Source organism: Suricata suricatta, chromosome 12 (assembly GCF_006229205.1).
Source record: "Suricata suricatta isolate VVHF042 chromosome 12, meerkat_22Aug2017_6uvM2_HiC, whole genome shotgun sequence".
Lineage (NCBI taxonomy): Eukaryota > Metazoa > Chordata > Mammalia > Carnivora > Herpestidae > Suricata > Suricata suricatta.
The window spans coordinates 15,887,011-15,903,746 of record NC_043711.1 but is presented as its reverse complement, the minus strand read 5'-3'; the positions used below and the strand labels follow the sequence as shown (position 1 = coordinate 15,903,746).

The 16,736-nt window shown below is 48.1% G+C and overlaps 1 protein-coding gene across 1 annotated transcript in view; it reads left to right on the top strand.

Annotated features, from left to right (window-relative positions):
* Positions 1 to 2,184: 2,184 nt before the first annotated feature.
* Positions 2,185 to 16,736, top strand: part of LRRC2 (leucine rich repeat containing 2) — a 31,041-nt gene continuing 16,489 nt past the window's right edge. The window contains exons 1-2 of the mRNA XM_029918073.1: positions 2,185 to 2,301; positions 11,119 to 11,262. Of these exons, the coding sequence (XP_029773933.1) occupies positions 11,138 to 11,262 (125 nt within the window). The 5' untranslated portion in view covers positions 2,185 to 2,301; positions 11,119 to 11,137. The remainder of the gene's footprint in view (positions 2,302 to 11,118; positions 11,263 to 16,736) is intronic.

Here is a 16,736-nt window from a genome sequence, read left to right as displayed (position 1 = left end):
AACACTGCACGAGGGCTCCCCCTTCTCTGTGTCCTCACCAACACCTGTTGTTTTCTGTGTTTTTGATTTTAGCCATTAGGGCAGGTATGAGGTGGTATCTCATTGTAGTTTTGGTTTGTATTTCCCTGATGGTCAGTGATGTTGAGCATCTTTTCATGTGTCTGTTGGCCTTCTAGTTGTCTTCTTTGGAAAAGTGTCTGTTCATGTCTTCCGCTCATTTTTAATTGGATTATTTGTTTTTTAGGGGTGTTGAGTTTCTCAGGTCTTTGTATATTTTGAATACTGACCCATTATTGGATATGTCATTTCGAAATATCTTCTCCCATTTCATAGGTTGTCTTATAGTTTTTTGATGGTTTCTTTCACGGTGCAGAAGCTTTTTATTTTGATGAGGTCCCAATAGTTTATTTTTGCTTTTGTTTCCCTTGCCTTCCTTTTTTGAAAAATTTTGCTACAGCTGATGTCAGAGAAATTACTGCCTGTGCTCTCTTCTAGGATTTTTATGGTAGGTTTTATGGCCTGTAGGTCTTTAACCCATTTTGAGTTTATTTTTGTGTATGGTGTGAGACAGTGGTCCAGTCTCGTTCTTCTGCATGTTGCTGCCAGTTTTCCCAACACTACTTATTGAAGACACTGTCTTTTTCTCATTGCATATTCTTTCCTGCTTTGTTGAAGACTAATTGACCATATAACTGTGGGCTTATTTCTGGTCTTTCTATACTGTTCCATTGATCTGTGTGTCTGCTTTTGTGCCGGCACCATACTGTTTTGATGAGTACTGCTTTGTACTTAACTTGAAGTCTGGGATTGTGATGCCTCCAGCTTTGCTTTTCTTTTTCAAGATTGCTTTGGCTATTTGGAGTCCTTTGTGGTTCCATGCAAATTTTAAGATTGTTTGTTCTTGTTCTGTGAAAAATGCTGTTGGTCTTTGATAGGGATTACATTAATAAAAGGATAATTAAAATTTTAAGTGTTTATTTAGTTTTGAGAGAGAGAGAGAGAGAGAGAGAGAGAGACAGAGAGAGACAGAGAGAGACAGAGAGACAGAGAGACAGAGTGTGAGCAGGGGAGGGGCAGAGAGAGGGAGACAGAATCTGAAGCAGGCTCCAGGCTCTGAGCTGTCAGCACAGAGCCTGATGTGGGGCTCGAACCCACAAACCATGAGATCATGACCTGAGCTGAAGTTGGATGTTCAAGCCAGGCAAGCACCTCAATAAAATGATAATTTAATTATAAATGCTAACAGATAGAAAATGTTCCACACAGAAAATAGTCCTTTCAAAACCTAACTATTCTGTAATTAGAGTTCTCATGTCTATATTAGGCAAAAGGTGTTTTTCTATTTAGAATGAAGGTGTATGGAGAGTATGTGGCCATGAAGCGGGGGTTATATGGACCCCTTGGAACAGGCAGGGGTGGAGGGATATGGGGGTGGAAGATGGAGTGAGGGGCAAGCAATTCCTGATTAGCTGATTGTCAAATCATCACAATGTTGGATCCCAGCAAACCGTCTTTGCCCAATTAGTATGATCACCAAAGAGAACCCAACTTCACATATGTTTTAGGACATTTACTTACTTATTTTTTTTTTAAGTTTATTTATTTTGAGAGAGGGAGAAAGAGAGCATGAGCAGGGGAGGGGTAAACAGAGAGGGGGAGAGAGAGAATCCCAAGCAGGCTCCACACCATCAGCACCGAGCCCGACGTGGGACTTGAACTCAAAAACCCTGAGATCATGACCTGAGCTGAAACCAAGACTCCGGCGCTTAGCCGACTGAGCTGCGGAGGCACCCCTATTTTAGGAAATTTACAAGAAAACAAAGGGAAATCCAGATCTCTGAGATCTGTGGCTTCAAACATGGAAAACAGTACATTCCGGAGTCCTCTGGCTTTCTGATCCCACGTTGCATTTGGTTCTTAGCTGGGAGGGCTGAGAACACGGGGCCCTGGCCCTGCTCCTCTGGCCTGTTGGCTGACGCACTTCAGGATTCCCAGCATGGAAACGGCCGTGCCGTAATCCTGGGTTATAAGGCTCGGATTGGCCAGCTTGTCATTTGCTCCGGGCCAAGCGCTCCCCTCTGAACTGTGTTTTGTCTCATGCCGGGCTGAGTCACATAGAATAGATAGATAGTTTATCAGCACATGTCCCACAGATCATATTATCAGCGGACAAATATAGCCCGTTAGCGCACGGGGCCGGAGGCGGCAGTGCGTGTGGCCGCCGGGGGTGTCAGCAAAGTCCACAGCCTGGACTCCACCGGGCAGGCAGCGGGCAGGGGCCGGGGCTGTGTCGCACTTGTGGTAGGTGGCCGTCATGGGGGTGGGGACGTGGGGGAAGTGGGGACGAGGGGGCTTGTGCACCTGCGGGCGGGAGGCTGGGGGGTCGTGCCTTTGTGTTTCTGTCTTTCCCACTGTGTCATGCATGGCACGGCCCTGGTAAACATCCCCAGTGGAGAATAAGGTGGGGGGTTATGCATTTATCTGCATTTTAGGGCAAGAAGTGGAACTGAATGGAGAAGGAGAGAGTGTGGCAGAGGCGAGCAGTGTCGGGAAAGCCTGCTGCTCCGGCAGGGGGTCCCTAAGATTCCTGCTCCTGGTTAGTGAATTTTTCCCGGGAAACGGCCCTGGTGCCTGAGGCTGAGCCCAAAACGTCCAAAGTGCTGTCCAGGGGAGATAAATCAACTTTGTTTATATCTTCGGTGCCCTGAAAGGGATGATGGACATCTGGGGCACGTTGTGTGGGTAGGGACTCTTTGCTCCTGGGGATTGTCTGCCCCCACCTCGGAGAGAGAAAATGAGGGCGGGAAAGTGATCAGAGACCCAGAGGAGAACCATCTGTGAGCCGCTTAGCTGTGCTGGCCACTCTTCTCCGCCAAATCCTCTCCGGAAACTCAGGGGCTGGGCCCGATCTCTCAGAAAACCTCCGAGAACCATGCCCGGTGCACGAGAATCCACCGGTGCTCACGGACCCCTTGTGTGTATCTTACATTGAACAGGTGATGATGTCCGTCTTCAATTCTTCTCTTTTTTTTCCTTTAAGTAACTGACATTCTGTAGCTTTACTGGGTGCCAGATACTCTCTCTAGCACTTGACACAAATTATCACACGTTATCCAGTCGCCAGTCCCGTGAGCTGGGTGCCCTTGTCACAGCCCTGTTCAGATAAGTGAACCAGGGCGCAGAGAGGGTAGGTGACTGTCTCACAGGACGCGCAGGCATAAATGGAAGAGGCGAGACCCCAGCCCAGGCAGGCTGACTCTGACACCTCCTCTTAGTCCTGTTAGTCCTATCCTCTGAGCTTCTGCCTCCCTGCCTGGCTTTGCTGGTTTAACAAATTACCATAAAAACACCGGGTGCTCCCAGGGAAGCTCTGACTCTGTGACATAAAATGTCATTTAATTCAGAATTTGGCTGAAATATCGTGACTATCCTGACCTCGCTTGAATATTTAGCCTTTAATAACCCTACTATTTTCTATCCAAAAACTCACTCTGGGTTCTGGCTCTGGGGTCTTAGGTGAGGCTAGAATGGGATTTGTGGGACACTAACGCCCCTTGTCGGCCATGTTACTAACCCCCCTCTACGTTGGGATCGCCATGAATTCCCCCTGGTTGTGGCCATTCCCTGAGCTCGGGCGAGGCTGGCGGTGGGTGTCTTGTGCCCATGGTGGATGTATGGGGAAGAATGGTGTGGAGGGTCTGGAGCTGGTTTGCCCGAGGGGAAAAGGGGGCTCGGGGTTCTGAAGAGCAGGTGGGCCTCTGTCCCCATGGTCATTTAGGTGACCCCCCAACCTCAGCTCTGTCCCTGTCTCCCTACATCCTTCCACTCTCCCAGCCTGGCAGAGCAAGCACCCAGAATGGCTGGGCACCTGCATGGTGGGCTTTGTTGGGTCTCCTACCCCAGGGCCTTAGTACCTTAGACTCTCAGAGATGTGAACCCTCTCCCCAACTCCCCACCCCCTTCTCCCCTTCTCTGACCAGAAGGGAGAGGACCAGGTGACCAGAAAGTCCCCGCTCCTGCCTGGAACGCTGGCATTCGTCTTCTGAGTGGGGACCGAGTTGTAATGCCAGGGGACGTGTTTTTTCCAGTCATGCCCTCTGGCTCAGACAGTGGGTGGTTCTGTAAAGTGATTCTCATGTACCTGGGTTGCAGAGGGAGCAGACAGTTACTCAGGCAAACCTGCACATATGGGCCCCTTCTCCTTCCTCAGGGCCCCTCTGGGACTTCCCCGAACCCCACTCTCCACACGCACTTGAGGGCACCCCACCTAATCTGCCTCCACAGCGTCGGTTCAGCCACCATTGCCAGATCCCCACACTGCACTGAAATCTATCTCTCTGCGCATGTCTCCTCCTCTCCAGATGGAGAGCTCAGACGCAGAGACATTCATCTCTCTGCACTTGATGAGTGCCCATAAAGGCCAGTTACTTGGGGTTCCCAGGAATCAGAGAGCAGAAACACACAGCAAGCAAACTGGCTCGATATGCAGGGTTTCTGTGTTGGGTCCAGAAGCAGGAGCTCCAGGGCCACCATCAGTCACCTGGTGACCGCTCTGGGCGCGTGCCTGACTCGGAGCCCACATGTGGGGCTTCTCCAGTGGCTGCTCCTGTCAGTAAACTGTGGCCCTTCTCAGCGCAGTCTCTGGACAAAATATATAATTAAACCCGACAGCAAGCATTTCAGCTTGCATTGTGTCCTCTGATGAAATAAGCAACAGCCGAGGGAGAAGATCTAGCTTAGATGAAGAGGCCACGAAGGCCACGCCAAGGAGAGAACACGGAGTTCAAGGTGTGGGGTGCAGGGGAGCCATGTGGATGAGGGAAGAGGGTCCAGGCAGAGGCACCGAGGAGGAGAGCTGTGGAGGGTGGACCATGCCAGGGCCCTGTGGGGGGCTGGGATCTTCCCCTTCATCCCAAAGGGGAGTCTCTGGAACACTTGAGCCGGGTGGCTGCGTGATCTCATCTTCATCGGAAAATGACTCTCATTATTGTGTGACGAATGGATTGGACGTGGGTGAGTGGGAAGCTGGGGCGCCAGCTGTGAGGCTTTCGCACGCCTGAGGCCAGCTGTGACTCTAATTGGCGGTGAGAAATGCATGCCTTCTAAGACTTGGGTGATAAATTGGATGCGTGAATGAATGTGTGTGTTTGTGTATGAGTTCATGCCCACGTGGCAGGCAGGGTGAGGACACAGAAGGCATAAAGGAGTGATCTCCAGGTAACGATGGAGTCAAGGTGAGGAACTAAGGCATCCAGGGATGGATAGGTTCTAAGGGAGGAACTTTGGAAAAGAATTGTGTTTCTTTGAGAAATGTGTGAGACATCCGAGTGGATAGGTCAAGGGAGCAGTGCGATGTAGGCACCAGATGTCGCTATCGATGGAGACGGATTCTTTTAAGTGGCTCTTACTTTACGGTGCACTGTATTAATTATTTGTTGCTGCGTAAGAAATCACCCTGACACTTAACAGCCTCATGCAACAAGGATACTGTCTCCATCTCTGAGGGCCAGGAATGGCCTAGCGGAGCGGTCCTGGCTCAGGGTCTGTGACGAAGTTGCACGTAAAGTGTCTTCTGAGGCTGCTGCCATCTGAAGGCTCAACCGGGGCTGGAGGATCCGCTTCTGGACCGTTTCTGCTCACGTGGCTGCTGGCAGCGGGTCTCTGCTCCTTTCTGTATGAAGCTTCTCTATATGGCTGCTCAGCATCCTGGTGACGTGACGTGACTTCCCCCGTGAGCTCGAGAGAGCAGTGCCTGGTGGGACTGAGTCTCAGAAGCCACATGCCATCACTTTTACTGCATTGTATTCATTAGAAATGAGTCATTGAGTCCAACCCATGCTCAAGGGGGAGAGGAATTAAGCTCAACCCCCCCTTTAAAGTTTATTTATTTACTTTGAGAGAGCATAAGAGAATGCAAGTGGTGGGGGGGAGAGGGTCAGGGAGAGAGAGAGAGAGAGAGAGAGAGAGAATCCCAAACAGACTCCATGCTATCAGTGCAGAACCCGACGTGAAGCTTGAACTCACGAACTGTGAGATCATGACCTGAGCCCAGGTCAAGAGTCAGATGCTTAACTGACTGAGCCACCCAGGTGCCCCAAGCCCTACCCTTAAAATTTTTTTAATGTTATTTTTTATTTTTGAGAGAGAGAGAGAGACAGAGAGACAGAGAGACAGAGAGAGAGACAGAGAGAGAGAGAGAGAGAGAGAGAGAGAGAGAGAGAGAGAGAGAGAAAGCACAAGTTGGGGAGGGACAGAGAGAGAGAGAGAAACACACACAGAATCCAAAGCAGGCTCCAGGCTCTGAGCCATCAGCACAGAGCCTAACACAGGGCTTAAACTCACAGACTGCAAGATCATGACCTGAGCCAAAGTCGGATGCTTCAGTGACTGAGCCACCCGGATGCCCCAAGCTCTACCTTTTTAAAGGAAAGAATGTCAGAGAATCTGTGGGTACAATTTAAAGCCATCACATCTACAGAACAAAATATTTTATTGTTTGCTGAGGCTGGCAGGCGCAGACGGGGCTGGGACCTGTTTTTGGACCAGGCTGGAGTTCTCCCTCCCCACTCTCTCTATTCCCCTTCATTCTCAGTGCCTGTCTGCCTGGCTGGCTGTGTGATGCTGCTGCCCGAGGCCCACACTCGTTGCCACCTATAGGTTGGAGATTCTGCTGTTGGCGTAACTGCCAGGCACCCAGCAGTGGAATTAGGGGTTGGTGACTTAGCAAGTCCACCCAGCCTCCAGCCACCTACTCAACTTGAGCGGATGCAGAGGAGAGAAGGACATACCAGCATCCAGGAGTCACAGGAGCGGAGAGTGAAACTGACCACGGCAGGTCCCTGTCCCTGTCCTTCTGGTCCTTCTGTGCGCTTGCCTGCCGGGGGCCTTTCCCTTCTGGGCCAGTGGCTCTTGTCCTGAGAACGTCTCCAGCAGGTGGCACCTGATCACAAAGCATGGACGCAAGCTCAGGGCTCGGGCAAGCCCTTGGCCCCCTCAGCTGGGAGGGGCAGGCCAGGAGTTTTGTCTTTTGTTATGTAAGTGCCTGCACAGTATCTTCCATTTTGCCGTGGGTGGCAAAGCCTACAATATTTGCTGTCTTGCCCTTTCCTGAAAAGGTTTGCTGACCCTTGCCATAAAGTGAAAGGCTTTTCCAGGAGGGCTTTTCCTCTCCCCCACGAATCCCACCTTTGAGAGTCTCTGATGTTTGACATTTTCACTCAGGACCCAGGATATCAAGCGCTGGAAAAAAGGAACTTGACGACACTCTGTCCCAGTGTCTTTCTGTTGCCATGAGTGACGTCACAGTTATCTCCACTCTCTTCTAGTCACATGAGTTTTCTTCTCTGGAAGATGCCCTGTGGCTTCGGACTGGGCAGCCCAAATCTAGGGATCTGTGTTCCCTTGTGATTCTGTTGTAACTGTGCAAAGCCCGATCTCCAGCAGGGAACTGGAATCAGGTGTCTCCTTGAATCCAAGAATCTTTGCTGTAAAACTCAGTGAGGAATCAGGCTAAAGCCCTGCATTTCTTATGGCGCCTCAGGAAGTCTGCTTGGATGTTGAGTTTTCTCTAGGAGGATATGGCTTTATTTGAAATGAGGGTCTCCCAGACTGGATCCAGTAGAGGTGAATTTTTCTCTGTGCTGCTGCTTTGGTATAGTATACCATGGTGCGATTTCTATAGTTCTGGAGAAAGTTAATGCTTAGTAAATGACATTTTATGTATTTGTGTGAAAGGTTGTGTTGACTAGAACTCACCCTACAAAGAAGAGATTAGCTTTGTAAATTTGCCAGGGGACTGGCTCTCTCTTCCTGAATGTGCTGCATCAGTCCCGGTGCACCTGCTCTGCAAAGTGGCTTTGTTCCTGGATGGAAGGTCCCCTACCTGCCCTGCAATCACTCATGGGCTTCTGTGGTAAAACCACTTCTCTGATCTGGCACCCATCTGTAGAGCTACTCTCTTAAGGGTTAACTCTGAACCTAGGGAGACCTAGGTATAGCCCTGTCCTGCATCAGACACCAGGGGCGGGCTGGACATGGCATTCAGGCATTGGTATTTCTCAGCTTCCTTGGATTTCACGTTCTGCGTAGACCTCTAGCAAACGTGGTCATCTCTTACTGTTCTTAGAGCCTCTACATTTTGTTACACACATTTGCAAATAGAACGTTTCACAGGCAGGACCTTGACTTAAAATCCCAGCCCATTCAAAACCCTCCTAACTGAAGACTAGACCCTCCTTCACGACTTTGCAAGATGCAGGGGAAATGGTGAACATGGTTAGATGACAGATAGGGTATGCTCTTTCCCACTAAAATACTGACACTAACATTGATTTACAACCATTTAAAAATAGAACCCAAAGGCATCAAGAAGAGACCGCTCCGGAGTGCCTGGGTGGCTCAGTCGGTTAAGCGTCTGACTTTGGCTCAGGTCATGATCTCGTGGTTTATGCCTGCATCAGGCTCTGTGCTGACTGCTCAAAGCCTGGAGCCTGCTTAGGATTCTGTGTCTCTCTCTGAGCTGTCAGCACAGAGCCTGACGCAGGGCTTAAACCCACGGACTATGAGATCATGACCTGAGCCGAAGTCGGATGCTTAACTGAGTGAACCACCCAGGTGCCCCTGGGATTCTCTTTTCAAGCTTGACTCTTGATTTCAGGGTTGTGAGTTCAAGCCCCACATTGGGTATGGAGCCCACCAAAAAAAAAAAAAAGATTCTATCTACAAAATCTCACATCAAATATAACCATATACATACTTAGGCTAAAAGTAAAAGGCTAGAATTGAGAAAGTGAAAAAACAACTCAGAAAATGGGAGAAAGGTTTTGCAAATCATCTCTCTGACGAAGGACCTGTGTTTAGAATATATAAAGAAGTATTTATTACAAGGCAACAATAAAAAGACAGATGGCTCAATTTAAAAATTGGCAAAGGATCTGAAGAGACGTTTCTCCCAGGAAAGTATAAAGATGGCCAGCAAGCACATAAAAAGGTGTTCAATCAACATCATTAGCTGTCAGGCAAATGGAAGTCAAAACAACCAGACACCACTTCCCACCCCCGGAGGCGGCCCTGATGAAAGGAAACAGAAGAACAAGAGTGGATGTGGAGACGCTGGAGCCTCACACCTGGCTTCTGGGGCCGTAAGATGATGAAACCGCTTTTGAAAACAGTCCGGCAGTTCCTAAAAAGGTTAAGCACACAGTTATCAGCTGACCCTCCCAAACGCCACCCCTGTGTAGTTACCTAAGAGAACTGAAAACATACGATCACACAAGCGCATGCGCCGTTTGCACCTGAATCAGAAATCTCCTGTGGGTAAAAGGGTTTTAAGGGAGGCAAAAGGCAGTCCCAGATATCAGCACTGAAGGGAAAGACGGAAATGAATTGGGGCCAGCGTTTTCAGTTCATTAGACGGACATTATGGCTTCCCGGCGCCTGGCTATCCAAACAGGAGCTGGGCCCCTGCTCAGACTGGCAAGCCATTTATGGCGAGGACACAGCTGAGTCAGAATAAATATTTGGTTTTGTGTCCCCACTGACTGCCATTTAGCAGCATCTGCAACTGGAGCAGAGTATTCAACAGCCCTGCTATTTGCCAACTGATACGCTCTGTGTGTGTGTGTGTGTGTGTACGTGACCAAATCAGGAAATGGGTATAACCAGATTTCAATGCCGTTAAGTAGGAGAAATTTAAAACAATAACTAGGAAGTTATTAGGTAAGGGAGATAAGAGTAGTTTAGTGGAATGAACATTGAAATGTACTTTGATATCCTGATAATTTTTTTTTCTTGCAGTGAGCAAAGAATCACTTAAAGGAAATGGTAAAAAATGAGATGGGAACATAAGCAGGAGAGAGAGAGAGCTCCTTGGGGGCCTGAGAAAAGCAATCTGGATGCGGATCATACTCATATCTCAGTGATTCATTCAACAAATATTTTTGGTGGGGGCCTGCTATGTGTCAGCCACTGTGCTAGGTCTCACCTCCGTGTAAGGGCCAAGATGTATCTGAGTTTGACTTTCCTTGCACTTGGAAGACCACATCAACAGAGATTGGAGGGCTCACATTGGAGGGGAACCTCATAGGACGCGTCTGGTGATGTGTTGTGGGTTCAGTCCCTTCTGGGAAAGCAGCCATGCTTGGTGCAAGGAATTGTTTTGTTATTTAATGGTGGCTGGTGTGTAGCCTCAGGCAACCAGGAGAGAGAGAGAGTGTGTGTGTGTGTGTGTGTGTGTGTGTGTGTGTGTGTGTGTTCAGATTAACTCACGAACTTACCCTTGAGTATGTTATAACCTGCAGGAAGATTAGATGCTAGAAAATTCAATAGAGCTCAGAATCTTGAAGCTAAGGAATGAATGCCCAGGGGCTTTAGGAACCCATAATTCAGCTAGAGTCACACAAGAGTGTGACCTTCTAGAGGAGAGGCTCGCAGAGTGAGTGTTGAACTTGACTTACCCAGAGTATGATCAGGCTTTAAGAACATTAGCAAACTGCCACCCTGGAAGTAACAGGGCATTTCCTTGTGGCTTAAGAGAACGGATTCATTCATGTTTCATTAAATTTTTTTTTTAATTTTAGAAAGAGAGAGAGAGAGAGAGTGTGTGTGTGTGTGTGTGTGTGTCTGTGTGTGTTTGAGTGGGGGAGAGGGACAGAGGGGGTGGGAGAGAGAGAGAGAGAGAAAGAGAATCTCAAGCAGATTCCACACCCAGTGTGGGGCTCAATCCCACTACCCTGAAATCATGACCTGAGCTGAAGTCCAGAGTTGGACACTCAACCGACTGAGCCACCCAGGAGCCCCATTCATGTTTCATTTTATTTTTTTATTTTAAAGTGTATTTACTTTTGAGAGAGAGAGAGAAAGAGAGAGAGAAAGCATGAGTGGGGGCGGAATAGAGAGAGGGAGACACAGAATCTGAAGCAGGTTCAAGGTTCTGAGCTGTCAGCACAGAGCCCGATGCAGGGCTTGAACCCACAGACCACGAGATCATGACCTGAGTCCAAGTTGGCCACTTAACCATCGGAGCCACCCAGGCACCCGTCATGTTTCATTTTAAAGTTCATGCTAAAACTATTTGCTTCTGTGTTTACAAAGCTGACATAATGTATGTTTCTTAACTAGGTAATTTCACACTCCTGAAATGGGACACAAAGTGGTCGTGTTTGACATTTCTGTCGTCAGAGCCTTGTGGGAAACTCGTGTCAAGAAGCACAAAGCCTGGCAGAAGAAGGAGGCAGAAAGGCTTGAGAAAAGCGCTTTGGAAAAGTATGTGTTTTCTGTCCTTGCCTGTGGCTTCTCTAGTGGTTGGAGACTCGGCAGGCAGCATGGCGGAGAGGGGTGCCTTTCTTCTGGGAATCCTCAGTCAGTGACTCTTGGTTGTGGGCCCGCAGAGCCGTCACACTGCTGCCTGGCTAGTGAACGTTCGATTCCCATAATAGTCGCACCCAGTGTCATAAGGACCCACATACATTCCAGTCCGTGGATGACATAGTAAACTGTGCAGTGAACTTTGTGGACGGCTGTCTGCTGCTCTCCACACCTGGGCAGCCCATGTGACAATGCCCTGGGGCAGCTCAAGGCCACTGCCCGTCATGCACTTGAGCCCTCACCTGTTGAACCAAATGCTCTATAAGTCACTGTATTGATGCATTTTTACTCCGATCGAGATGATATGATTTAACTAACCTTGTCGACTCATGAAGTCTGAGGAAAAGAGAGTTCCTTGTATATGAAATGAAGCTGTGTGCTTTGGAAAAACTACATTTATGATAAAGATGAGCCACACAAGGGACTCTGCACTGTGCAAATTGGAAAGGTTGCATATGCGGGTGGCTTTGCGTGTCTGTGGTTTATTCCCCACGAAGGAACCCAAAACGGGGGTCCCGGCTGATGCGTCAAGGGTGTGACTTACCTAAGAAAGGCAGAATGGGATTCTGACCGGCAGACTGATTTTCGGAGGAGGTCCATGACCCTATCTCAAGTTGGCAGGTAGCAATATATTTCTATGCTTGAGGCTAAAACCCAAAATGTGTAAGGTGTGAATATCTCTCTGTCCTGGGCTTTCCATTTTTACGACCTATCTGGATGTGACGAGCACCGATTCCGACCAGGCTCGATGATTCAGCTGTGACTATAAGCCTCACCACTGCCCCAGGTAGATATCATTATCCCCGGTCTGAAGACACGGCAGTTGGGGTCCAAGTGACTTTCCCAGGTTGATACGGCTGGTCAGTGGAGGGTTTGGCCAAGCTCTTCCCCCTGCATCGTGCTGTAATGTCCTTTTCACTGGCACTCATCCGAGGTTATCCACTATGATGTGGATCTTGAACTTAAGAATTGGCACCTCAGAACTGGCATCAATGGGTCCGAGTGATCTATACTAGCATGAAGTATCTACACTAGCATGAACTACACAAGGTCCCTGGGCCCTGTGAGCCCAGAGTGACCCTCGGTTCTATTCCTCTCCTCGCTCCTCCTCCTTGCTAGCATCTAGGGTTACCCTAGGGTAGGACCACTTGCTGAATGGGGACCCAAGCCCTGGGGGCTTCGAGGAAAGTGTCTGTTGCTGATGTAACCCCGCGAGGATTCTAGGAGCAGGAAGCATCTGCAGAGACCTGGGGTCCACAAGCTCCTCTCTTAGCTGCTTTTAGAGTGGTGTTTGCCCCTTGGACTCTATTGTTCAACCTGGGGCTAAAATGCCTTCTTGAGCCTTCACGATCGGCTTTGAATTGGGCTTGGTGTCATTGGGCTTGTGCCGTGTCTTATCTTGTTCTAAGAACAAAAATCCTCTTAGGGATCTGTTAGGCTTCTCTAGCTCAAGATAAAAAAAAAAAAAGAGTCATCAAATTGGCTGGGCAGGTGAGGAGGAAGTGGCGATGGTGGAGGAAGGAATGTGGGTGTTCAAGCAGGAAGGTTCTTAGTTTCCCAAGACCTGCAAAAAAGGTAGTAAATTTACCTTTTTTTTGCAGATATTTCGAGTTTCCATAATGTGATTCATACTGTGATTGTTAATACTCTTTGAAGGTTAATCTTAATTACTTAAGATCTGTTTCCTGTGGGGATATTAATATATTGAAAAACTGATGAATGCCTTATCACAAAAGACAATTATCTGGTGAATTTAATTTTATGAAAACAGGCAAAACTCTCCAGTTTGCTCTGTGACCTCCCTTCATGGCACTTCATTTTGTAAGACTGTATTTGTTCCATGAAGCACGTATCAAAACTTTAAAGTTGTAGGTAGAGATATAATACAGAATATCATTCTACTTGAAAGAAACTCAATCATTGAGGGAGAGAAATAGAGCCACTGTAAGGTTCTGAATGATGATTTTCTCATCCACCGAGGCCCTTTGCCATCCAGGCTAGGATTGTGGGTTCATTTGCTAAGGGAAGAGCATTTTATTTGCACATTTATTGATTTAATTAGCAGAACTCTAATGGCCTCATTTTTGTCTAGGATTAGAAGTTCTATTAAAATTGACTCAAGGGGAAGGTTATTCAATTATATGGGTGATAAAGTATAAAGACAATGACAGTTTATTGATCTCATTTGATCTTTTTTTCCCATTTGATGTTCTTTTTAATTGAGGTGTAGCTGGTGCACTTCACATTAGCTTCAGGTGCACAACGTAGTGATTCGACAACTCTATACCTTACGGGAGACAGTTTACTTATTTTAATTACTCTCAAGGAAGAGAATGGAATTTTAAAAAGTTTATATGCTCATCTTGACTCTCACTAAAAAGCAGCATAGTCTTATGAGATTTCAGAAGGAACGAGACATAAAATATTTAAAAAGAAATCCAAAAAAGATTTGGTATATGTTTATTTTTTAAAGTTTATTTATTTATTTTGAGAGTGAGCGAGAGAGAAATGGCACAAGTGGGATAGGAACAGAGAGAAAGAGCGCACAAGAGAGAATCCCAAGCAGGGTCCCCACTGTCGGCACAGATCCCAATGTGGGGCTAGAACTCACGAACTGTGAGATTGTGACCTGAGCCGAAATCAAGAGCTGGATGCTTAACCACCTGAACCACCTAGGCCCCCCATGGTATATGATTACTTTAATGAGGTGTGTCTAATATCCTTTTTTTCTCCACTTTATGTTGGTTGTACCGAAAGATGTGAGCTAGTTACATTGGTTTGTAATTTGTGATATAGGAAGGATGTGTTCTTTATGGCTTAGTGGGCATCATTTCATTACATTGGCAAGGAATCTTTTTAGGTTTGGTCTAAGAAATGAGGCTAGAAAAGCTGGAGACGTCAGCCTGAAAAGTACTTGGTGAACACAAGATCCCACGGGGGTTATTCTGTTGGTCTTTGACAATTGGGGGGGATTCCTTCTATTCGTTCATGGAGCATGTCTTAGACCCAGGGTCTGCCCCACATCCCTGACTGCTACAATCAGATCTAGATCTGTGATCAGGTATTTGGATATCTTTTTATCATATGGTATTAAAATATTTACATCATGCAGAAGAGCTAATCATGAAAAGTAACAATCCCAAGCCAATCCCATCACTTTTTCCCAGTATTAAATTCATCTCTATGTGCTGATATTCTTAAATTGATCACTTTTATTATATTATATGTAGACTTTGTAGATCCCGAAGCCCTATGTGCTTGCTTGTCAAGTACTTATCTTCAGTACAGTGACTAGGATCTGGGTAAGGTGGTATCTTGGCCACCCAGGGCCATCAGCAAAATACTTTTCTCAAACGCTCCCTTTTCTCCCAGCTTAATGGCAAGCTTGAAACTCCAGTGATATCTAAAGTGGTTTCAGAAGACCAAAAAAGTCTACACAGAGACCTTGAGAGCCAGCCCTGCAGAAATCCAGGAACAAAAGTTCCGGGCAGACACAATAGCAATGTGAATACGGAGGCATGCATTGGTGTGGGTGTTCAAGGGAGAGCAAGGGGCCAGCGTGTGGGCCAGAAAAAGCAAGTGATGGTGCAGTATGGATGTGGCCACGCAGGCAAGGCAATGGCACAGACCCGTAGGACTTTGTTGGTGCAGTGGGCCATTGCTTTGCTGTGTGAGATGAGGAGCCAGGGACATGGGGATGGGCTTATTTGAACCGCTGGGTGAGTTTAGACCATAGAGGGGAAAACAGTGCTGCCTGCAAGATGATGGTGACATGGGCAAGAATGGAAGTGGTGAGGCGTGGCTGGATTCTCGTAGAGTAGATTACAGATCTTGACGGATTTGCTATGAGGTATGAACAAAGCACAGAGCCAATGATGAGCCTGAGGTTTTTAGCCAGAGCCTCTGGAAGGCTTTTATGGCTTTTAAGGGGGAAGAGTCAGGTGTTGGGGTGAAGATCAGGAGTGTGGTCTGGAACATGTTAATTGTGGGACACCTTTTAGACATCCAGGGAAGGCAAAGAGGCCAGATTCAGTGAGGAAGTCTTGGCTAGAGAAATAGAACTGGTCATGATCGGCATACAGATGTATGTAAAGCCATGAGGCTGGGAGATAGGCAACGAATGAGTGTAGAGAGAGACGGGAAGAGGCCCAAGGGCTGGCTGGATGTTGGGCCCTTGGGGCTTGGGAGATTGGGAAGAGGTAGGTGGGGGGAGGGGGGTGGGGGAGGCAGCCCAGCCACTGGAGGGGAAGGAGTGGCATCAGCAGAGAGAGGGGTTCTGGGAACCAAGTGGACATTCAGGCTTCACGGGGGAGGAAGGGCTATTGCAGATTGGTCAGAGAAGACGAGGACTGGATTTGACCATGGGGTCTAGCAAAGTGGAGGTCATGATGACCTTGGGAATAGTTTCCAAAGAACAGTGATGGTGAGTGAGGAGGGTTCAACCGAGAACGGGGGGTGGGGTGGGAAAGGAGGATTGAGCCAGCGCAGCTCTTTCATGGGGTTGGCCTGATGGAAGACGCGAGGTTGTGGGAATGGGGTGGGGGTGCCCTTTAAGCTGGGAGAGGTAACCATGTGCGCATGCGCTGATGGGAAGGCTCTCCCAAAGTGAAACACTGAGAACTCCTGCAGAAAGTTCTTGAGTCTGTGAGGGCTGGGTTTAGCCCGGAAGGGGGTGGGGGCTGGGGTTGGCCCCAGCGAAGATCTGGGAGAGTTCTTCCAGACAAGCATGAAGGTAAGGCGGAAGCCACAGGAACAAGTGCAAGCAGGTGGCGTGGATGTGGCACTGGGATTTCGAGGGGTTCTGTTCCGTTTCATTTCTCTCCTCCCTCTCTGAGCCAGAAGCTCTGAGACCGAGGATGGGGTAGGCAGTGGGGAAGGTTTGCTTGAAAGGAAGATGTACCAGAGTCACCTAGGGCCCCGGGGCAAAGGGACAGCTGACAAGTGGTGGCTGCTGGGCAGCAGTGAGGAGCCTCAGGGGACAAGAGTCACGATCAAACAAGGCCAGTTTGCAAGGCTGTGAATCTTCCTCTGGGCTCACTGGGTGGGTGTAGGTGCGGGGCAGGGGAGAAGCCGATGCTACTAAGCTGGACTTTGTCCAAGTGCACAGTAAAGAGCAAGGGAGGGTCAAGGGGGTTGAGGAGGGATGCAGAAGGTGATTAAAGTGAGGACCATGACATTTATTTTATAAAAGTTTTATCGATGAGTGTAACTGATATGCAATAAACTATATGTATTTAAAGTAGATAATTTGAAAAGTTTGACCCACGTATAAGTCCTTAAAACCATCCCCACAATCCAGATATGATCATATTGTCGCCTTATAAGCCTCTTCCTCACTCTGGGTGATTCTTTCCTCTCATTTCCTGTCCCCA